Below are 23,133 nucleotides of genomic sequence, written 5' to 3'. Positions count from 1 at the left end.
TCTACACCTTGCATAGAGTTAGAATTGAATAGCTCAAACCATTCTTGACAATTGCAGTTCATAGCACGGGGGTAAATTTAGAAAGTTACAGCGGGTCACATCCATTAAGGATAAAGCAATACCTCTGTTGTATCCCAGTCTTATGGGGAAATGTCAGCTGCATGATACCAGTATTCTGAGCTCATTAGAAAGTTCCTGTACAGAAGTCTATTTTAGTCTCATTGATATATGTGTGTGTGTGTATATATATATATATATGTATATATATATTTATATGCATGTATCTATGTATATATCTGTATCCATACATATATATGTATCTATGTGTGTATATATTGCTGTGTACATATATACTGCAATTTCTAGGTTATTAGCACTTCCTGGATTTTCATGCAAGAGGTTCATAGACCAACACTGTTCACTTCCTGAGGCAATACAAAGGGCTTAATTGTAGGAGTTTTATGGACAGAGAAATGGTAAGGAGTAAAGCAAGATCCGGTATCACTACAAAAACCAGGGCCATCTTCCAGAGGTTACTCTATGGCCTAGTTCTTTAGTTCAGACTCTCCTGGACTTTTTTTTTTTTTTTTAAGATTTTATTTATTTATTTGACAGACAAAGATCACAAGTAGGCAGAGAGGCAGGCAGAGAGAAAGAGGGGGAAGCAGGCTCCCCCTGAGAGTGATAGGGGGCTCGATCCCAGGACCCTGAGATCATGACCTGAGCTGAAGGCAGAGGCTTTAACCCACTGAGCCACCCAGGCACCCCTTGACTTTTTTTTTTTTTTTTTTAAGGTTTTATGTTTAAGTGATCTCTGCCAAACATGGGGCTCAAACTCACAACCCTGGGATCATGAGTCACATATTCTTCTGACTGAGCCACCGTGGTGCCCCTCAACTGGACTTTTCAGTCTTGTATTTCCAATATATAGTAGCAAACTATGTAGGGATAGCACTTCAAATTTAAACAGTCTTAAACCAAACTATTGTATTCTCTCCGATTTTTGGGTATTCTATCTCCCAAATTCCTGTTCTTGATTGGAAGTGTCACTTACTACCTGCCAAAGCTAGATGTCTCTATGTTTTCCTTAATTTCTTCTCTTCTATAAACCCCCCAATTCGATTTCCCCAAATTTTATAGCTTCTTTCCCCTACATGACAAATTGTGTCTTTTTTTTTTTTTTAAAGATTTTATTTATTTATTTGACAGAGAGAGATCACAAGTAGACGGAGAGGCAGGCAGAGAGAGAGAGAGAGAGGGAAGCAGGCTCCCCACTGAGCAGAGAGCCCGATGCAGGGCTGGATCCCAGGACCCTGAGACCATGACCTGAGCCGAAGGCAGAGGCTTAACCCACTGAGCCACCCAGGCGCCCCAAATTGTGTCTTTTTCACATTGCTGTCCCTGGTAACACTGTGTGTCAGGATTGCAATAGTATTCCAAATTGTCTCACAAACTCCATTCTCTTTCCCCTCTTAACTCATTTTAAAACAACATTCTGATCCTGGCTCCTCCCAGCCCCCCAGCCTAAAAGGTGACAATCTTCTTATGGCGTACAAGAACATTCATGGTCTGGTCACTGCCTGACTTTTAGAATTTTACTTGTTTCTTGTTTTCAAAATGTTGTTTATAATTCACATGCACTGAATTACTTAGCGTTCTTTGCATACTATGTTCTTTTATGCTACTATGACTTTGTGCATGCAAGTCCCTGTGTGTAACAAGTCCACCTGACTTGTTACCAGGAACTTTATCAAATAGTATATTATCTTTCCTATTCTATGTCTATATATGTTTGTTAGCAAACATATTAGTTCGTAATATGTTTATAAACAAAACAAGCATTTAGTGCTTGGACTTCTACCCCTAAATTGATCTCCCTGCATCCATTTTTGCCCAATTCTAATTTATGGACTGTACTGCAGCTAAAATGTCTCTTTTAAAATCTTTTGAGAGGGTGGATCATATTTCTTCTACATTCAATCCTTTACATCTAACACAGTGCCTGGAACACAGTAGGTATTTCAAAAATATTTAATTCCTGATTAAATAATTTATTGTAAAGGACTGATTAAACTATTTTAATTATTTGTTTTCAAAATAATTTGTGGTCTGACTAATTTGTTTACACTTTTTTCAAACTTAAGCTATGATTTTTTCCAGTGTGTACACATTTAGGTAGGTACAACCATAGACCCTGCTGTAATTTAACCAAGGCCATTTAGTGAGTCTAACTTAGACGTTATTTCCTTCAGGCACCTGGGTGGCTCAGTTGGTTGGGTGACTGCCTTCAGCTCAAGTCATGATCTTGGGGTCTTGGGATTGAGTCCTGCATCGGGATCCCCGCTCAGCATGGAGCCTGTTTCTCCCTCTTCCACTCCCCCTGCTTGTGCTCTCTCTCTGTCAAATAAATAAATAAAATCTTTTAAAGAAAGTTATTTCCTTCTTAAACAGTGCATATATTATAAAATCTTTAGATTTTTTTTTAAAGATTTATTTGAGAGAGAGAGAGAGAGCATACGCGCATGTGTGAGCACGGAGAGAGGGAAGCAGAGAGAGAGAGAGAGATTCCAAGCAGACTCCTGGTGGAGCACTGACCCTGACATGGGGCTCAGTCCCAGGACCCTGAGATTGTGACCTGAGCTGAAATCAAGAGTTAGCTGCTTAACAGACTGAGCTATGCAGATACTCTACAGCTTCTTTAGTTTTTTAAAATTTAATTTAAAAAAAGTTTGTTGACATTCTGCTGTCTACCACTGAACCAGGATGATGGGGTCCAGGAAATGGGTGTAAAAATGATTGTACATACTACATTTCACATTATGCTGACTTATTTGAATCGTAATTTTGCCTTCTAAAGTTCATTGTTGGCACTCAGTGTCCACGTAGATCATTACAAACATGCAAAAGAAGCTGAAGCCATGCCCTTTTGGGTCCTACATACTTTAGAGAATGGGGCAGATAAACAGCTTCTCAAAAATTATATGCATGGTAGAAAGATGGGCCCTTGCCAACTTACAGATGACAGTGAACTTAATAGCAGTTTAAGGAAATGGACTAGAGACATACAAATTATTTCTAATAAACAACATAATTGTCATGCTGAAATTCTTGACACCCAATAATTAGAAAGATTTTTCCAAAAGGGAAAAAAAAAACCCAAAAACTTCCAAGGATTGCACAACAAGAATTCTTGGGTCTGTTATTCCTAGAAAATAAATATATTGTCTTGAGAACAAGAAATTATATTAGAAAGTAATGAATTCAAAATTCTGTGTTAATATTGCAGGACTTATGTGGTCAAAAAAAAAAGGAAAATAAGAAATTTAAATTGGGTAACTGATGCATTTGCTCTAACTTGGTCTTTTTTAAAAAATAGTATAAACGATTTCAGAACTGCATTTAAACAAATAGAGTCAGGTTGTCACAGTGCGGGGTTGTTAAACTGTAATTAAGTGATCTCCCTAAAAAAATCAATCTGACCGACACTTACAGATGTACTGTTGGCTGCTATAAACACAAAGCCCTTCTATGTTTCCATGTACTACTTAATGGGGCTACACGAAAATCAACTGTGTTAAGGATATATACCATGACAAGGAAAAAATGCAATTAAGATAGTGGTTATATTATAAAATAAGCTACTCTGAAGTTTTCATTGTAAGAATGTACCTTTTTTTTTTTCAGTCCTGAATAATTCAATGCTAAAGAAGCAGTCTAGTTTTTAGTATGTGCCATCCGTGGGGGTGCGGTCTGCACCTCATCTGTGTCGTGTCACGAGGCTGTTTCTGTTTGAGTGATGTCTGCTTCAGAGCAGATGGTCTAAAGAATTATCAGACAAATGGGGATACAGATGCGGTGCCTACCTCAAAAGGGCAATAGTAAATTAACGCTGTAGGATGCCTGGATGATAAAAAATTGATGAAAGGATTTTCACTTCGTTGGGTTTGTTTTTTCATATCCTGACAGTTCTAAGAGGCTTCAGGGGAGACTAAAACCTAATTCAGGTCCATTTATCCTGATCTGTAAGTACAGCAGTGGGATGAACTCTAACATAGCTTTCCCCCCAAAGGTCCTGTAAAATTTGAACATGCTGATTAGTCAGGGAATGAAAAGAGTTTTGTGTGGAGAAGATTTCCTTAAAGAGTTTAATATTGTTACCCAGTCATATCAAAAGCTTTCTTTTTTTTCTCCTGATCTAAATGTTATTACAGTTGGTTATTATTCATTTATAAATCCTACTCTTTTTTATAACCAGTGATGGTCCAAAAGGAAATTCCTTTGGAAATTCTGTGAACATTGCATAACAGCTTGATAAGCTCTTCCATGTTTTGGCCCATATTCATTGGGGCATATTGAGTTTAATGTTGGCAGAACATTTTTACAGAGATGTCCAGCTAGTTGGAAATTAGAAAATAGATTTGGTCTGGGATACAAGTTATTTAATTTTTTCATTACTTCACACACAATTAATACTAGCTGGAGATCCCTGAGCAATAACAGAGAACTGTTCAGGATTCAGTCGTTTGTAGATGTAGTATGTATTATTCAACTTCTATTGTGGATCTCTAAGTTTCCATTATTTTTATTGTTGGTATGTTAAATGCAGATTTCCATGTTATTTTAGCTATTGAAAATATTAGGGAATACTATGGAGAACCTATAATATTCGGTATAGGATTTGTGGACTATGTTGCTTGCCTTTGCATCATCAGCATCTTGAATGGAAAAAAGCAGGACTTTGCAAATATACCAGTTCAAAGAGTGGCATATTAACTTTTATTCAGTAGTTTATTAGCTAAAGCAATCATTAAGGTTCTTACCTGACAGAGGCAGTGATATCTGAAATCTGTCCATGTAATTGACACCTCCCAAAAAGTTACCTTACCCCTTGAAAAAATCTGCAGCATTCAATGGCACTGCTCTTCAAATTAAGTCTTTAAGATGAAAAAATCTCAAGTACTTAATCTGACATCTGAACTAAACCTACAGCAAACTGTTTTCCCTATTGTTCTGATCTTCTTAGTGGAGATTTGTAAATGCTGTGAATTCTACAAACTTACCATTCTTCCGTTTAAACTCCAAAGAAATTGACATGTTGTATTTAGTGATGGAATGTCTGAGTTCTGTAGGTGTTTCAGTCATGGGCAGAACATATGCTAGCATGCAAGAATTACCAAAGCCTGTGGATTTTCTGCCTTTTGAGAAGTTACTTTAATTCACTGTAAAGTTCAATGGGGGAAATGAGAATTACAGGCAGTTAAGAATGTTTGCACCTACCAGAGGTGCCAGGGTGGCTCAGTTGGCTAAGTGTCTGACTCTTGATTTCAGCTCAGGTCATGATTTTGGCATCCTGGAATTGAGATCCCGGTCTGGCTCCCAGCCCAGTGGGGAATCCATTCGTCTGCCTCACTCTCTGCCCACACCACTCCCCACCCACTTGTGCTCATGCTCTCTCTCTCTCTCTCAAAAATAAATAAATAAAATTTTTAAAAGAATGTTTCTACCTATATTTGTAAAAGTTCCCTTTTTAGCGAAAGTGTTGATGTGTCTCATTATAATAAACATCTTAATAATGAGCCTGCATATAGAAATATTTTCTAATAAAAACAAAGTCATTTTTCAAGTCAGACTTCTGTGTAACAAAATACTAACTGGGAAATTCATATTCCTCTGTTCAATAATTCTTTTAAAAATAGACATATATAAGAACTTTTGAAAAGTTCAAAATCATGTAGGGAATTTGAAGTATAAAATAGTTATCAGGTATACATCACAAATGTCTTTTCTGGTTTAGAATTATGGTTTCTACTAGCTTAAGTTTTTTATGTTCCTGTGTAGTAATTCTAATTCATTGAGGAAGGACATCATATTATTAATATTTCGGTTCAGTTTTCAGAAAAGTAATTGTCACAGAAAAGTGAGTGTACAGAAACTTTTTAAGGCATAAAATTATCTGTGGCAAGTTACTTCATTTATGCTTATTCTAGAAGATTTAAAAGCCAGATCTCAGAACCAGAGATCTCAGAACCAGATCTGGTCTTCTTCGATTTGTAGTAAGCATTTTGAAGACCAGAGGAGTACTGTTTGTATGATATGTACAAAGGATAAGAAAAGTGGAATAGGGGCGCCTGGGTGGCTCAGTGGGTTAAGCCTCTGCCTTCAGCTCAGGTCATGATCTCAGGGTCCTGGGATCAAGCCCCGCATCAGGCTCTCTGCTCGGCGGGGAGCCTGCTTCCTCCTCTCTCTCTGGCTGCCTGTCTGCCTACTTGTGATCTCTGTCTGTCAAATAAATAAATAAAAAATCTTTAAAAGAAAAAAAAAAAAAGAAAAGTGGAATAACCATACTGCTAAAGGAAGAATGTAGTCAATATATGATCAAATAGTATCAAAAGGTTTTTATAGTTGCAAAGCTCAGTAGACATCGTAACAACTAATAAAAAAATGCTCTAAAATTTGACTTAGGAAACATTTTCAGTTAAAGAACAAAATTGTGGATTTTTAGTACTCTGCACTGTTTTTTTTTTTTTATTTTAGATCGAGTAGTACCTTAAATATATTTTCATTAAAGCCTTGCATAATATGAACATTCTGCATTAGAAAAATTGTCTCCATGGTAACAAAAAGATACTGCTTTTGAATACTAATGTTTTCATCTATTTAGTCTTCAGTGATTTTGTTACCATTGTGTAAGTTGAAAACAACTTAGTTTTCAATGTCACCATCTTTTTTAACTAAATATTTCATTTAATTATAACATACATTCAAAAATGCATAAATTATAATGTTCATCTTGATATTTGTCATACCCATTTACAACACCCAGAACTAGAAAGTAGAACTAGAACATTATTAGCAACCAATGTGTTTTACTGCCTCCTTCCAGAATCTACTATTCTTTTTTTTTTTTTTTAAGATTTATTCATTTTTTTTAAAGAGAGAGAGAGTGACAGGTGGGAGGGCCAAGGGAAGAGGTAAAGAGAGTCCCAGGCAGACTCCACACAGAATGTGGAGAAACCAAGAATCAGCCAAGAATCACCCAAGCAAGAATCAGCTGCCCAACCAACTCCACCACCCAGGCACCCCCAGATTCTACTATTCTGACTCCTAACAGTATAGATTAGTTTTATCAATTTTTGAACTTTAATAAATGGAACCATGTAAATGTTCTTTTTTTAGATCTGACTTGTCTTGCTTGACATTGTTTTTATGAGAGCTGTTGAGGCTGTGCATAGATATGATTTATATTCGTTCCTATTCCTATTGCTGCATAATATCCCAGCTTTATTCTCTTTTAAAATTTAAGAGTTGTACAAGGGGTCTATGAATCTTTACATAGTACTGTGAAATAGCCTTAATGTTTTGAAAGGGATGGAATTGGTATGCTGTATTTGTTTCTTATTGTTTTACAAGTGATAATCTTAAGGTAAGCATTGTTGAGTGAAATAATTTATCTAGTGTGCTAGTAAAAATCAATGTTAAGGGGTGACTGGGTGGCTCAGTCGTTTAAGTGTCTGCCTTTGGCTTGGGTCATGATCCTGGGATTCTGGGATGGAGCCCTGTCTCAGGCTCCCTGCTTAGTGGGGAGTCTGCTTCTTCTGCTCTCTCTGACGCCACCCTGACCCCAGCTCCTATGAGGGCTCACTCTCATAAATAAATAAAATCTTTAAAAAAAATCAATGTCAAATGCAATACTAAAGGAAAAAAATACCTTGTCTTTATATAAAGATGTAATTTCAAACAATCTCCTGTACAATAAGATATATGCTTAAAATATTCAGGTAGAATTTATCTGTTTCATTAAACTTAGTTATTGTTCTGGTCCCAAGTCTCAATTTTATGTGTCATAATTACTTTAAATAATATTTTAAAAGCAAAATGATATCTATATTCCAGTGAAAACACCTATATTTCAGCCCATTTTCTTAGCACATAGGTGGCTGGAATAAGAACATTCTGAGGAAGGTAACACTCTTTGAATATTAGATGACCTGTCAGTATTTTGTACTTAGTAGCAATCTAAAGACATACTGAGGGGCACCTGGGTTGCTCAGTGGGTTAAAGCGTCTACCTTCGGCTCAGGTCATGATCCCAGGGTCCTGGGATCGAGCCCCACATCGGGCTCTCTGCCCAGCAGGGAACCTGCTTCCTTTCCTCTCTCTCTGCCTGCCTCTCTGCCTACTTGTGATCTCTGTCAAATAAATAAATAAAATATTAAAAAAAAAAAGACATACTGAAATGACACTAAAAATGTAGGTTAATCTGCATGCTGGAGCTAGAGTGTATGAACTTATGGTCTATAGCAGATTTTGTTGTTAGTAGCAGCTGAATTGAAGTTATCAAGTGGAATTTTGTGGTGTCGTGTTTTACCTTTGCTATGTGTGTTCTAACTGCAGAAAGATGACTTGTAAAATCATTTCTAAAAAATTCTAGTACACCTAGTATGCAGTTCTCAATTGCCCCCAATTTTGGTTTATAACAGGACAGTGATAATAATTTGACCTACTAATAGACCTAAATTATTTATACAATCTAGCACTCCTACAGAAGTATGGTTATTTAAGTAAGAGCATTGATCTATCACAAAGAGGGTGCCTTGTAAAATCTTTATTATTGGAAACAGACCACACCTCTCCCATTCTGGTTCCCTTTTTGTCCTTTTATGCCTGCACACATCAAAGTATTTTCAAATACTTTGGTCTTCTGGCAACGGCCTTCATATTTAAAGAAGATCATGCGTATCCATCTATACTTAGATTTGCTGTTCTTATTTTCATTTATCATTTACAAGAAAAACCACAATTATAAAACAAGCTCAGTGTGTCCTTTGTGCCTATCATTGGGCTAAGCACTGTCAAATCATTTTCTTTAATTCTTCCAGCAACTCTATGAAGTACCCTTATTTTTTTAATAAGGAAACTGAGATACACAAAGACTTATCATACAACTTGTGATTTGGTGGACATGGAGTTAACTTCTCCAGCATTCCTAGGACAAGACCTAAGGAATTGTAGAACTGTCCTCTATTTCATGATATTCCTATTAAGATTTTTCCCCCCAAGTGATTTTAATAAATTTTATTTATTTTGTATTACTCTAAAAATGTGAATCTCAGCTAGGCCGATAAACCATCCTGTTTTTATAAAGGAATAGCTGCATCCTAAGAAAATAAGCAAATTATTAAAATTCCACAGGGAACATGTGTTTTCCTTGCGGTTAATCAGCCAATATGTGTGGAGGGTCTACTGAAAGCCAGACTAAAGGAAGTTCTCTGCTTTGCTGTCTTTGGGCCAGTAGAGGCTGCTGGCCGACTTATACTATTTGACTGGTGTTTCTCAAACTTTAATAATGTCGTCTACTCTTTCAAAGTATAAAAACAAGTTCATGACCTCTAGGGTTGTTATCTTACATAGTGTTAATTTAAATGTAAATGCAAAGGACACAAAACTCCTAAAAACCTTAAACCATTACTAAAAGGAAGGTTTTACAAATTAAGCATAAACAAAACCACAAAATGAGCATTCTTCAAATCCCTGACTCCAATTTAATAGAATGGGTAGAACTGACTAAAACTAAATAAGATATTGGGCTTAATAGTCAAGAGGTCTAACCTCAGATATCTATAATTTAATATGCTTCTGATGAAAATAACATAACGGGTATCTTTTCTGTATAGGTTGTACAAACTATTATTAATCCTGTAAGGTTTTGTTTTTCACTTCAGAATAAAACTTCAAGCTATCAGAGAAATTTACTAATGTCAGTTTCACTGGCATGCCATTTGATAAACATTTAAAGCTCTATTTACTTGGAGATGAAATTAGTATTGCGGTGCAGGCTTGTACATCCGTAATCCAGGGAAAGTGAGAATTGGGAACTGAGAAATGTCTCACCATGGATGTTCTATTACACTCGCTGCTAATGGTTGATGTGAGTTGAACCGTGCAAAGACAGCATCTGAGCCTTATGTTTATTTGCTACTTTAATGTGGCTGCTGACTGCTGTTCTTTTGTTTTATCATGTATGCTGTCCTGCCGTGTGTAATGATCAGATTCTCTGATCATACTCTGCCCCACAGCAAACCGTTTTGCATATCCTGCATCTATGTGTCATCTCTACTTCTCTTGTTATGCGCCGAATGATAAGCACAAAAGTTTATACCCAAATTACATGGTTGTATTCTTTAAAGGGTAACCGTCTAGATGACCTGGAACATGCTTATATTTATATTAAGTTATTATTGAAATGTAAGCACAGAATTTAAAAAAAAAAAAAACAACAAAAAAACCTTGTGGCAAACTCCTGGAAACCTGTGAGTATGCCTCTGGACTTTGGGGAAGTACTTCTTTAAGATACAATGTGTCTCTGTGAAGGCACATTCCTCTTGCCTCTCATGTCCACCCTGCTGGGTGCTAAGAAAGTATCCTGTTTTTCTAAAATTCTGATACAAAAAATGTACAGAACTGTGTCAAGAGGAATTTTAAAGGAAATTTTTCTTTCTTGGCTTGAGATGCCACACCAGGGTAGTAAAAGGGGCAAGTTTTAATGACATCCATCTGTTGTAGATTAAAATAGTGGGGCTCAGCACTTGAATTCTTTGTCCAGAATCAGACTTTATAAGCATAATTAAAAATTGGTTTTAGGGGGCACCTGGGTGCTCAGTGGGTTGAGCCGCTGCCTTCGGCTCGGGTCATGATCTCAGGGTCCTGGGATCGAGTCCCGTGTCGGGCTCTCTGCTCAGCGGGGAGCCTGCTTCCCTCTCTCTCTCTCTCTCTCTCTGCCTGCCTCTCTGTCTACTTGTGATCTCTCTCTGTCAAATAAATAAATAAAATCTTTAAAAAATAAATAAATAAATAAATAAAATTGGTTTTAGGATTTGGGAGTCCTAGGGACATAAAGCAGCAGAGCCGAAAGAGGTTAGTTTTACATTTGTTGGAGACTTTCCCCCAAGGAGCTGCTATTGCCTCATTTTCTCTTTATTGAGCTGTTATGTGTGAAATCTCCTGGTTGATCCAAGAGACAACAATCTATCTTGAAAGCATACTTCCCCCTACTTACGCTTAATTTGGAAATAATTCCTTTTGCCATACTCAGAGGGAAACATGGTATAGTAAAAGTTGCTGTATCTTTCACCGGGAGTCCCTGAATCCTCTTTCATCTCAGTGTTGACTGAAGGTACCAGACTGACTACTGTTTATCTTAAGCTCTTGTGTCAAGTGCTTTAATCACAGATTGACCTCATTGTAAGGGATGGTATGCTTGTGTCTATGTGGAAGTGGGAAAAGAATATATATTCTTTATATATATATATAATATATATATTATATATAATATATATTTTTTCATGCAGGTCTATAGTTTTCATCTAAAATGATGTCAATATCTGTATATAAAATTTGTAATTTCCTTTTAATTTTGTTCTTGAAACCCATGTTCTGGAACTGTTTTCTAATAACACTTTCATTTATTTGCATTTGCAAAATGCATTTATAATGCATTTTCTCACTTCCAGAAAACCAAATTTTTTAACGGATTCTGAAAGAATCCAACTCATAGCAAAGGCCACAATGACTCACTGTTGAAGACATCCCTGGCTGGATGGCTCAGATGTCACATTTCCATTGGGTCTAGACCCTCCAGAACACTGGGAATTTATTTTGCTAAAATTCCAGGGATTGGATGCAAGTCTTTTACTTGTACCTACATTTGAGAAGTTTGCTTCAGAAAAGTGAAAAGCAGTTATGAAAACCAGTTATGTAATGGCAAAAGCAATCTTCCATGTAATGCCCATTCCCTAAGGAAGGTTCTAGGCGGGTCTATTGGGCACTGCCCACTGCTCCAGCTCCCTTCAGACCAACACCTTCCTTTAAGTGTCCACAGTCATGTCTGTAGGGCTTTCTTCAACCCTTCGGGATCAAGTGCTCCCTCTTAGCTCTACTTATGCATGATATTCTTTTTTTCAAAGGAATGATAGGGACACCCTGATCTTAGTTCCTGAGTTTAATCATATTAGGCGTGTAGATAGAGATAGTCAGCTTTTTTTTTTTTTAAGATTTTATTTATTCATTTGACAGATGGAGATCACAAGCAGGCAGAGAAGCAGGTGAAGAGAGAGGAGGAAACAGGCTCCCCGCTGAGCAGAGAGCCCGAAGCGGGGCTCCATCCCAGGACTCTGGGATCATGACCTGAGCCGAAGGCAGTCTTTAACCCACTGAGCTACTCAGGCACCCCCTGGCTTTTTTGATGCAATGTGTACTTTACCACCTCTTTCCTCATTCCCAAATGCTTATGGTTTTAAGTAGTTTTTCTCAAGCCAGTTCTTACTTTTTTTTTTTAAGATTGTATTTATTTATTTGACAGAGAGAGAGAGAAATCACAAGTAGGCAAAGAGGCAGGCGGCGGGGGGGGGGGGGGGGGGGGGGGGGAGTAGGCTCCCCTGCTGAGCAGAGAGCCTAATGCTCAATCCCAGGACCCTGAGATTATGACCTGACCCAAAGGCAGAGGCTTAACCCACTGAGCCACCCAGGCGCTCCTAACTCTTACTTTTCCTAGGTGTATAGATGGCTGAGAGATGTGGGGACAGGGATGTCAGCCAGGAATTCTCTCTTCAGCTGGGGAACTCTTTTTAGCAAGTGCCATGATTTACAGAGCAGATATGTAGACCAAGAGCATAACAGTGGTTCTCACAACTGAAACAAACATGTAGCTCCTAGGTTAGGTATCTGTAGTAACTTCTGCCTTGATGCTTTGGAGGGGTGAGATAGAGTAGCTGTTAAGACTAGCTCTAGGCTGATAAACATAAGTTAAATCTTGGCTCTTCCACTGAATAATTGGGTGACCTTGGAAACCTTCTAAGCCTTTCCCTCACTTATTAAATGAGCATAATAATAGGTTATCTCTCATAATATTATCATGAATATTAAGGATATACTACATTTCGCTGACTCCCTTAGCTCTGTGCCTGACCCCCCAGTGAATGATAAATGTCAGCTATAATTATTAAGCCCCGTGTACAACATGGCAGTAGTGCTAGGCATAATTTTTTAATATTATATATAACATATAGTACATAGATCTATTTTTTAAAACTATATATGGCAAATAATGTCATACTTTCTATGCCCAAATATTATTTAATTTTAGTTGTTTTACAGTAAATGATGTTTCCTGTGAGATATTGACAGAACATAATGCCTAGCATTATCTTTCCCTTGTAAGTGCTGTGGCAAGAAACCTGAGGTAGAAAATCTTCCTGGAGTTTAGAATTTGCCACAAACCACAAAATAATTTCCTAGAGCAGGCATTTTAAAATGAGTCACAACTCAGTCACTTCAGCATTGCAGATATATTTAGGGCACCCTGCCATGGGCAGGGCTCTCAGGAGGGACAAAGAGTGAGGCATGGCGGCCTTGTAGGGAGGGAAGAACGGTCAGATAGCAGCCAGACCATGATCCACTTCTGAAACATCAGAGCATGAATTCCAGATGTATAGATTTCAGTCATACCTTCCACTCTTCATACATTATCTGTCTGATTTGTAAATACATGTCATTATGGTATTTGGGTTAAATGTGAGGTAATTTGGTCCTACCGCTTTCCATCTTCCCATGTGTAAATCATTTTAACAATATGCAAATAATTCCCAATTTGAGACTCCCAGAGAAAATACTTCCATTTCTATCTCTGTACATCATCACCAGTCATGATGAATAGGTCTGAAAGAGTGTGCCAGGAGCCCCTGCCAAACACATTCTTCGAGGGAGAGAGGCAGGGGAGCCTACCGGGAGAGTGCGGGATTATGAGCTGTCACAACTGTGTCTCAGGTCCTAGTAGGTCAGTGACATCCCTTTTCATGTTACCACATCTTCTTTAGTCAGATACCATACCACCGGAAGAGTTATAAAGTTACACCAGTGTTTTAGAACCTAACAAAGTTTATCAAAGTTATTGGGTTAAGATTCGAAAGTCAGGCTCTGCAAGCGAGCGAGAGCCGCTGGGTGACTGTAGCTTCATGTCTGGAGCAACTCTCCTCTGGACATTCTGTGGCGAAAATTCAGCTGTTTCTTCCAGGATCAGATTTTGAGAGGCCCTGGGGGAAGAAGAGGAGTTAAAAAGCAGACTCCCATTATGAGTGCTTATCTTTACCAAGGGTTTTCGTCTGGTATTATGTCAGCTGGGTTAAATTTAATCTTGTTTTTCCAAAATCACTGGGATCACAAAATTTGCATTGGCCTAGTCCACACCTGCCAACTAGTGCTATCCTCTTTCCTCAAAGCATCCTTGGAGCTTTCTGTTTTTCCCTTGTAATGAGGACAGATGACTGCCAAATGACCCATACTCAGCATTCTCCCTCAGACTCATCTGAGAAACCAAAACGGTAAAGGAAAAAGAAAAAAAAAAGAAGGCCAGTCCCTTTAATTTCTTTTACTTTTCCAACTCCTTTTTGGCTTGACATTAGGCTCACTATAAGGTCACAAGCATCCTGAAGCTAAAATGAATGGGTAGCTTTGGGTTTGGGAGTCGTGTAAATTCATCTTCAAATGTGGCTGAAGATTTAAAATAAAGCAGTAATGATTTTTATTTCAAGAGTTCTTTTACATCTTTAATATAGCAGAACGTATTTCCCGTTTACTTTAAACAACTCTCTAGAAATACTACAAAGTTGCCACCCTATCCTGGGAATTATTATTCAGTGTTTTAAACTCAAGATTGGAGTGTTTGCAACCAAAGTTTTTCTTACTTGCATTGTAAACATTTTTGACTTTCTGTCTTTTGTATGTCCTTATTTAACAATAATTCACTGGAGGTCTTTTTTTTTTTTCTTTCTCGTAGTCTGACAGCAATGCAAGCTTCCTCCGTGCTGCCAGAGCAGGCAACCTGGACAAAGTAGTGGAATATCTCAAGGGGGGCATAGACATCAACACCTGCAATCAGGTAAGGACATGGCTCTGTGCACAATGAAGAAACACTCATGGTCTATAGAAGTATGCCAGGAGCCCCAGGTTATTTTTTTGTCTATTGCATTTACTAAAATATCAGTGATTCAGACTTACAAAAGTCCATTTTCATCCCCTCACCAACTTCTGAAGCCTCAGACGGCTGTATCTAGACCTAAGACTGCAGCAAAGGAGATAGATCAAAAATAACAACCGAATGTCAGTTTTGTCTGTGAAATGATCTGGGCTGCTCTCGGCTGGAATATTGACCGAGACTAATGTTTTATTTCTCATTTATCATCAACTGGTAATCCAGACTCTGGTTTTTTTTCTTCTCTGCCGTATGCGTTTTACTCATGGACAACTGAGTGTTAAAATGTGGGATAAAGAAATAAGAGAAAAGGGGCGCTTGGGTGGCTCCGTCGGTTAAGCATCTGACTTGATTTCAGCTTAGGGCGTGATCTCTGGGGTTGTGAGATCAAGCCCCACATCAGTCTCCACCCCCAGCATGGAGGCTGCTTAAGATCCTCTCCCTCTCCCTCTCCCTTTGCCCCTCCCCACCCTCACATGCACATGCTCTCTCTTTCTCTCTCTCTCAAAAAAAAGAGATGACAGAATAAAATAAAAATTATTTCCCCCCTTTCTCTCTAATTAGTTTTAAAATATGGATTAGAATGAGAAGAGTTTGAAACTGTTAGCCTAAATGAAGTGTTTGGATTATTCATTTATCATATTCATTCAATAAGGACTCTAGATAATAGCATACATTTTGGATATTATTTGGTTCTGTGGATGTTGAGATTTTTGTGCTATTTTTGACGAAGATTTTTATGCCATGAATAAAGTGTCTAGTAGCCTTCAGTGTTCACCACAGTGTGCTAAATGTTGGTGTGTGTGTGTGTGTGTGTGTGTGTGTGTGTGTGTGTGTGTGTATGTGTATGTTTGACAGAGCTGACTGGGAAGTGAATAGTACTGGCTGATTTAAAGTTAACAAAAAGTAAATGATACTCAGTTTTTATCTGCTTCATAGACCAACCTAACTTCTTGAGCTACCTCAACAAGTTTTTAATGCCTAACATATTTTTCTTATAGTGGCCAATTCTCCAATAACATGTTGCTATAAAATGGAAGAACATTTATTTTTGTAAAAAGGTAACACAGCGTCATGAAACCACACAAAACTGAGAGCCTAGTGACTGAAATTTAAATTCCATTTCCACTTTTATCAGGTCATTTCAATTCAGAAATGAACACTTTTTTAATCTCTAAAACAAGATAATAACACACTCACTCTTCTATCACTGGGTTGCAAGGTAAATTAAATTGTGAAATTATGGAAAGAAATTTTTAGGGTGTACATTTACTAATTATAATTACTATACAGAATTCACCAAGAATCAGAAAAATTAAAATTGAACTCCATACAGCATATGAGATCAAGTCTCCTCAATTATCTGAATTTGCTAGGTATGAAGTAAGTCTTGTTGTCTGATGTTGGTCTTTATTATTATTCAAGAATGTAGAGTAAATAGAGATTAGAGAAATAAAATGACTAATGTTAACTAGACACTGTGTATCAGGCTTTCTGCTAGGGGTTTTACATATGATGCTTCATACAGCAGAGACAAATGTTATGAAGTAGGCATTTGCTGAAATTTACAAATGCAGAAACAGAACCCGCAAGTGGTTAAGTAATGTTCTCAGGGTCACACAGATCTGTCTGTCTCCCATGTGCTAGTGTTTTCCACAGCAAGACATGGTCCTGAGATAGCGGGATCCTCCTTCAGAGTGTATAGTGCAGTTTCATTTATCTTGAAGCTCAGATCTTTTTTTAATCTACCTTTGTTAATGTAAAAAGAACTTGATTCATCCTTAAATTAACATAATGGTTAAAATAATTTTAGTTTTTATTTATTTATTTAAAAGATTTTATTTATTTATTTGAGAGAGAGAGGGAGAGAGGTCACAAGTAGGCAGAGAGGTGGAAGCAGGCTCCCCACTGAGCAGGGAGCCCGATGTGGGCCTCGATCCAGGACCCTGAGATCATGACCTGAGCTGAAGGCAGAGGTTTAACCCACTGAGCCACCCAGGTGCCCTAATTTTAGTTTTTATATATATTTTTTAAATTATAAGCACACTTTTTCAAAAGATTTTATTTATCTATTTGACAAGGAGAGAGATCAAAGCAGATAGAGAGGCAGGCAGAGACAAAGGTGGAGGCAGGCTCCCCAATGAGCAGAGAGCCCAATGCGGGGCTCGATCCCAGGACCCTGAGATCATGACCTGAGCCAAAGGCAGAGGCTTAACCCACTGAGCCAACCAGGCGCCCCTAGTTTTTATATTTTTGAAGATTTATTTATTAGAGAGAGAGAGACAGAGACAGAGACATAGAATAAAAACCCAAATTGGAGGAGGTGCAGAGGGAAAGAATCTGAGAGGAGACTCCCTGCTGAGTGCAGAGCCTGATGGTGGGCTTGATCTCATGACCCATGAGATCATGACCTGAGCTGGAACCAAGAGCTGACCACCAAACAACTGAGCCACCCAAGCGCCCCATAGGTAAAAGAACTTTTAAGTCAAAGAGCACCACTACCAGGATTATGACTAAAATGCAAATAAAATATAGAAAATAATTTCTAAACAACTAGGAAGGCAAAAGAGGCAACTCTTTAGCCAAAATACTGCTATGTTTAAATATGTAAAAGCTCAAAGCTAAAAGGGCATATGAAAGAAGAGAAGAAAAAGTGTCCATTATTTTGCTAGTAAGCCTGGGTTTCTGCGGAGCATCATGACATGTAACATAGAAACCAGGACTTTCTGTACCCTGCTGTATTTCTCAATGAAAGGCAATCTGGGCTGCATCGGCTTTCCAAAAATATCACATGTGTTGGCGTTCTGAGATTCCTTAAACTAAAATTTGGATGAAAAATTTTTCTTTATAAAATTTATCTCTTAACTACCATGAGAATTTTGAAATTTAATCCAAAAATATGATTTGACTTTTAATCATTTAAAGGATATGAGAAAAATTCTTAATTTTGGCACAGAGCAACTTTATAAAAACAAAACAAAACAAAACAAAACTTCAAGTCTTCATTTTTCTTTTCTAAGTAGTTACAAATCTCTTAACCTCTGTTTTCTTTAAAAGACTAGACGAGTAATGTATTTATTTTGTTATCTCTTGTACACTCAGAAAAGTGAATAAATCTTAGCATTTGCTCCCTATCTGAAACTCATGTATATTTAATGCTTTTTTTATTTTAGTCCTTGTTCACAGTCTAATAATATTACAAACAAGGTTAACATGCAGACATTAAAAATACACTCTATAATCTTTTCATAAAAAATGTATACCCAGTTAAAAATCAATAAAAGGCTCAGAAGATTCAGGTACTTTTCCCATGTATAACATTGATTGGTTTCACTGCAGTGACTTTAAAATAAAGTATATCACTTATCATTTATTGGCCATACTCCTAGATAAGACACCGAAAGTTAACAGTTTTTTGGGTTTTTTTTTTAAAGATTTTATTTATTTATTTGACAGACGGAGATCACAAGTAGGCAGAGAGGTTGGCAGAGAGAGGAGGAAGCAGGCTCCCTGCCGAGCAGAGAGCTGGATGCAGGACTCAATCCCAGGACCCTGACATCATGACCTGAGCCAAAGGCAGAGGCCTTAACCCACTGAGCCACTCAGGCGCCCCGGAAGTTAACAGTTTTTAACGTGTCCTGATTTTTGGTCTTGACTCTTTACTACCGAAGTGTAAAGATCCAAAATTATCAGTTAGATCCTGTACTTCCTTTCTCAGAAACAGAAGGCAAGGTCAAACAAAGCACCATTTTCAAAATAATATTAATGTTCCAAAATACCAGGCCTTTACCAACAAGAAGGTACACTCAACAGTGACTTTGTCATATGTTCACATAGTTATGACTCAGACCACAAAGCATTTTTGGAAATCACTTTAAGAATGTGGGTGCTGGAATCCAAATTCTCATTTTATCCACTTAACCAGCTATGTGACTCTGGGCATTCAGTTTTTTCAGGACTCGGTTTTCTCGATGTAAAGTCGGGATCATTAACAACACTGGAGTCATAGGATTGTTGTGATCATTAAATGAGATGTTTGCAAAATGCTTAGGAAAATATGCATTCAATAAATAGTGGCAGATGATAATCCTTATTATAATAGTATAATCTTTTTATATTGATTCTCCACCTAAGCTTTAGCAAAAGTGGTGCTGGTTCTCATAGGCAGAACAGATCATAAAAGGTATTCCTGTAGCTTGTGTCATCAAATAGGAAAGGTCACATTTAGTAGCAATTTGGTAACAGTTTCTTTTTATTTGGGTTAAATTAAATATTTTTTCTGGTACTAAAATCTTTTTTACCAATGCCATTTGGATCCATCCAGTCTGGACCTTCTTTAAAAAATACCAAAACCAATTATATTAGCCTCTGAATTTATAAAGGCAACAAAGATGAATACTTGAGAATTGAACTCCTAGAATTAATGGACTACTGAATGAACTATATCTAGTTTCCTAACCAGTTAAATGGGGCACAGATATATCTGCAAATAATATTGTCACATATTTATCATTCGACCTCTCATCTAGAAGAAGCAAATGGTGGTGCATCTGTCTGGTTCTGGTTATACATGCCCTTTTGTTTTTGGATTCTGTATTATTCTCTAATTCTCTTTAGGGCATTAATACTGGTCCTTGCTCAATACCGAGTAATGCTGATTCAGACTAGATTTGAATAATGTCTGACCAGTATTTTGAGCACTTAGAATTTTCAGGGTTTGTTTTTTTTTTTTAAGATTTTATATATTTATTTTTGAGAGAGAGAGAGAGAAAGAGAGAGAGTGAGAGAGCAGGGTGTGAGGGGGAGCAGAGGGGGAGCAAACTCTGAGCTGAGCATGGAACCCAGTGTGGGGCCTAATCCCACAACCCTGAGGTCATAACCTGAGCCAAAACCAAGAGTCAGACACTCAACTGACTGAGCCAACCAAGCACCCCAGAATTTTCATTTCAGTATTGATAGTTGTTCAATGCAAAGTAATTCCAGTAGAGACTTTTCATCAGCTACTTGTCCCTAACTCTAAAACATTTTGTCTCACAAATTTATGAAGAGGTTTGAAGTGCAACTCTTATTTCATTTAACAAATGCCGAGGGTAGCTTCATGCAAAGTATTTCTGTGACTGTCTTCTGAAGTACTGTCCTTCAGTGGTTTAGATGAAAACAGAACAATTTATGTTCTAGAAATTCTGTTGAATGCTCTTTTCCTATGACTAAAAGACATAGACTTTTTAAAAAAAGATTTTACTTATTTGACAGAGGGAGAGGGAGAAGCAGACTTCCCGCTGAGTAGGGAGCCTGATGTGGGACACGATCTCAGGACCCTGGGATCATCACCTGAGCCGGGGCCAGGCACTTAAGTGACTGAACCACCCAGGTGCCCCAAAGACATGGATTTTAATACATAACTCCAGGAGCCCCTCCATTCTCCCTAATTCATCTCAGATATTATAATAACATTATAGTCACATTCTTTCCACCAATCTGAATTAAGGCTCACGGTTTGTTCATCTATTTATTCAAACATGTAATGTGTGTTTACTGTGTGGCAGGCACTGTTCTAGGTGCAGTGAAAGCAGAGACAAAAACCTGCTCTTGTATAGCTTAGAATCTACAACATGATAAGAGAGAGATAATCACCAAGCAAAAAAGTAAAATATGTGAAAAGAGAGACTGTAATAAAATGGCAGGGAAAGAATACAACAAGGGAAAAGGAGAGGGAGTGAAAGGGAAGGGGTGTGTCATTTTAAGTAGGATGGTCAAAAGAATGCCTGAAGAATTTGACCAAGGAAGCCCTGCACTGTTGGGAGGGAATATATTTTAGAAGAAGGCTTGACCAGTGAGAAAACTCCAGGGACGGAGCATGCCTGATGTGCTCTGGGTCCACCAAGAATGGTGGGGTAGCCAGAGTAGTAGGAGATCAGGGGAAGAGAAGTAGGTCAGGGAAAGCCATCGGTGGCACCAAGTCATCATATAAGACCTTGTAGGCTACTTTAAGAACTTTGGCTTTAATTCCAAGAGAGAAGAGAAGTGATTGGAGGGTTTTTAGCAGAGAAGTGACTTAAGCTGACTTAGGTTTAAATAGTAACCCTCAGACTGAAAAGGAGAAAGGGCAGAGGAGGAAACACTTTGGTAATACTTGAGGTCAGAGATGAAATGTTCTAGACCCGGGCAACAGGCAGGAGAGATGGTAAGACCTGGTTGGGTTCTGGATGTATTTTGAAGATAGAGCTGATGGATTTTTTGGGTGGATTTAATGTAGGATAAGCACAAAAGAGAGGAGTCAGGGATGAAGGTTGAGGTCACAAGGAGAATAAAGAGGGTTGAAGATTCATTAACTGAGAGGAGAGAGAAGGTAGGAAGCACTCATCAAGGAGAGTGGAGGAGAGAGTAAGGGCGGCAGAGCGTGACTGTCAGGCAGCACTGAGAGCCTGCTCGGGGATGGGGACCAGCTCGCGTGGATGTGTGTTTTCCCACAGCCATAGTCAGACATGGACTCACAGGCAGTTATTTATAGAGTGTCATATATGATGAGGAATGTGGCTTAGCTAAGCATGTGGAGTCCAGATAGAGAAAGGCGAGTGAACTGAGGGTGCATGGAAGGGGATGAATAAAATGATTTTAAAGATTATTCATGGAATGTCGCTCCAGCGAGTGAGGACGGGCACACAAGATGTATCCGGTTTATAGTTGATAAATAAATGATAAATGAATGAATGGACCCAGACATTTGGCCAGTCACTTAAATTAATCTGAGTCTCAAATTATCCATTCTTGAAGTGAGAAATAATAATACCTATGGTGTCAAATAACAGTTACCTTTGTTGCATGTCTATAATATGCTTATCACTGTACTGCACACCTTATAATCTATCTGCTCAACATACTTCTCTATCTCAGAAGGAGACTCCTGGGGGCTCACATTATACGTGTGAAAACCCATTGTGTTAGGTACACTCAGGAGACCAAAGTAGGGCTCTGTCGATTGCAGTTAGATGGAATTTAATTAAGTCGTATGGCCGTAACTGATGATTTCACTCAGACTAGAGCAGCCGGATGGACAGGTTTGGAGGAAGTTCTAATAAGTTTATTGCTTCCAACTTAATCAGAATTGTCATCATTTCTTTTAGAGAACTTGTAATTCTCTGTAGTACTTAGGAAAGTTCTGGTCATGCCTCTTCAAACTTCTATTCTGCTTTCTAGATGGAAGGAAAGTTTTATCAGGTTATGTTTACAAACCATTTCTTAAGGCAATATTTCTTCTAAGTGGAGAGGAGCCTTTTTTTGGAAGCTTGAGAATATATCCACATGCTTCGGTTTGAGAAATACTTCATTAAAATTTGGGTGTTCCTTCAGTAATCACTTGCCATCAATTGACACAGTCATAAACATGACCAAGAAATTACTAGATGATAATTAAATGTGATTATCCAGATGATCCAAAATATGCTTCTATTACGTTTTTTGATTGGCGCTAAAATGAAAATGTCAAATAAAACATTCTCAGAGAAGCCTGAGATCCTAGAGAACACATCAAGGGATTCCAGACTGAGAAAAGCCCCTTTAGATTAAGTGCTTCTCTCAGGATCTAATTTCCTCTTACGCATGTTCATGTTAACCAGCTTCAGCTTCAGAGAGTGAACTTTTCCTGGTTGTTTCCAGAGGCTAAGAGATAGACATATTTGTACCTGATCTGTCGATGCACTGACTACATTTACTGACCAGAGTAGAATAACTGGGTGAATGAAGCAGACTCCTACTTAACCTCCATAGGGTACATACTATCCATTAGCTCCCCCAGTGCACAAACACTGAAGTATCCTTTTTCTTGTGCTATGTGCCACGTTAAGTATAGAGGTTACAAAGGTCAATAGGATTTGATTCTTGCCCATGATAAACCATGCCGGGAAGATAAACAGAGAACACAAATGCAATAAATTAGAAAAAGAACCGAACTTTGCGAATGCTCAGAGGATAAACTAAGCCAGCTTGTTAGTCTTAGACAAACTGGAAATTGATATAAGATGCAATTTGTAGGAATCATTTTGTAATGATGGAAATCAGCGTAATGCTGTGTTCCTTGGAAGATTCCTAAAGCCAACTTTATTGTTCGAT

At 38.0% G+C, this 23,133-nt stretch overlaps 1 protein-coding gene across 1 annotated transcript in view; it reads left to right on the top strand.

Moving 5' to 3' along the window:
* The window catches only part of LOC111152577 (ankyrin 2), a 326,153-nt gene that overhangs the window by 113,968 nt on the left and 189,052 nt on the right, over positions 1-23,133 (top strand). Inside the window, exon 2 of the mRNA XM_022511070.1 lies at positions 14,830-14,931. Coding sequence (XP_022366778.1) covers positions 14,830-14,931 — 102 coding nt within the window. The remainder of the gene's footprint in view (positions 1-14,829; positions 14,932-23,133) is intronic.

This window comes from Enhydra lutris, unplaced genomic scaffold (assembly GCF_002288905.1).
Source record: "Enhydra lutris kenyoni isolate GAN:26980312 unplaced genomic scaffold, ASM228890v2 scaffoldscaffold3, whole genome shotgun sequence".
Taxonomy (NCBI): Eukaryota; Metazoa; Chordata; class Mammalia; order Carnivora; family Mustelidae; genus Enhydra; species Enhydra lutris.
The sequence above is the reverse complement of the archived record's forward strand: the minus strand, read 5'-3'. Positions and strand labels throughout refer to the sequence as shown.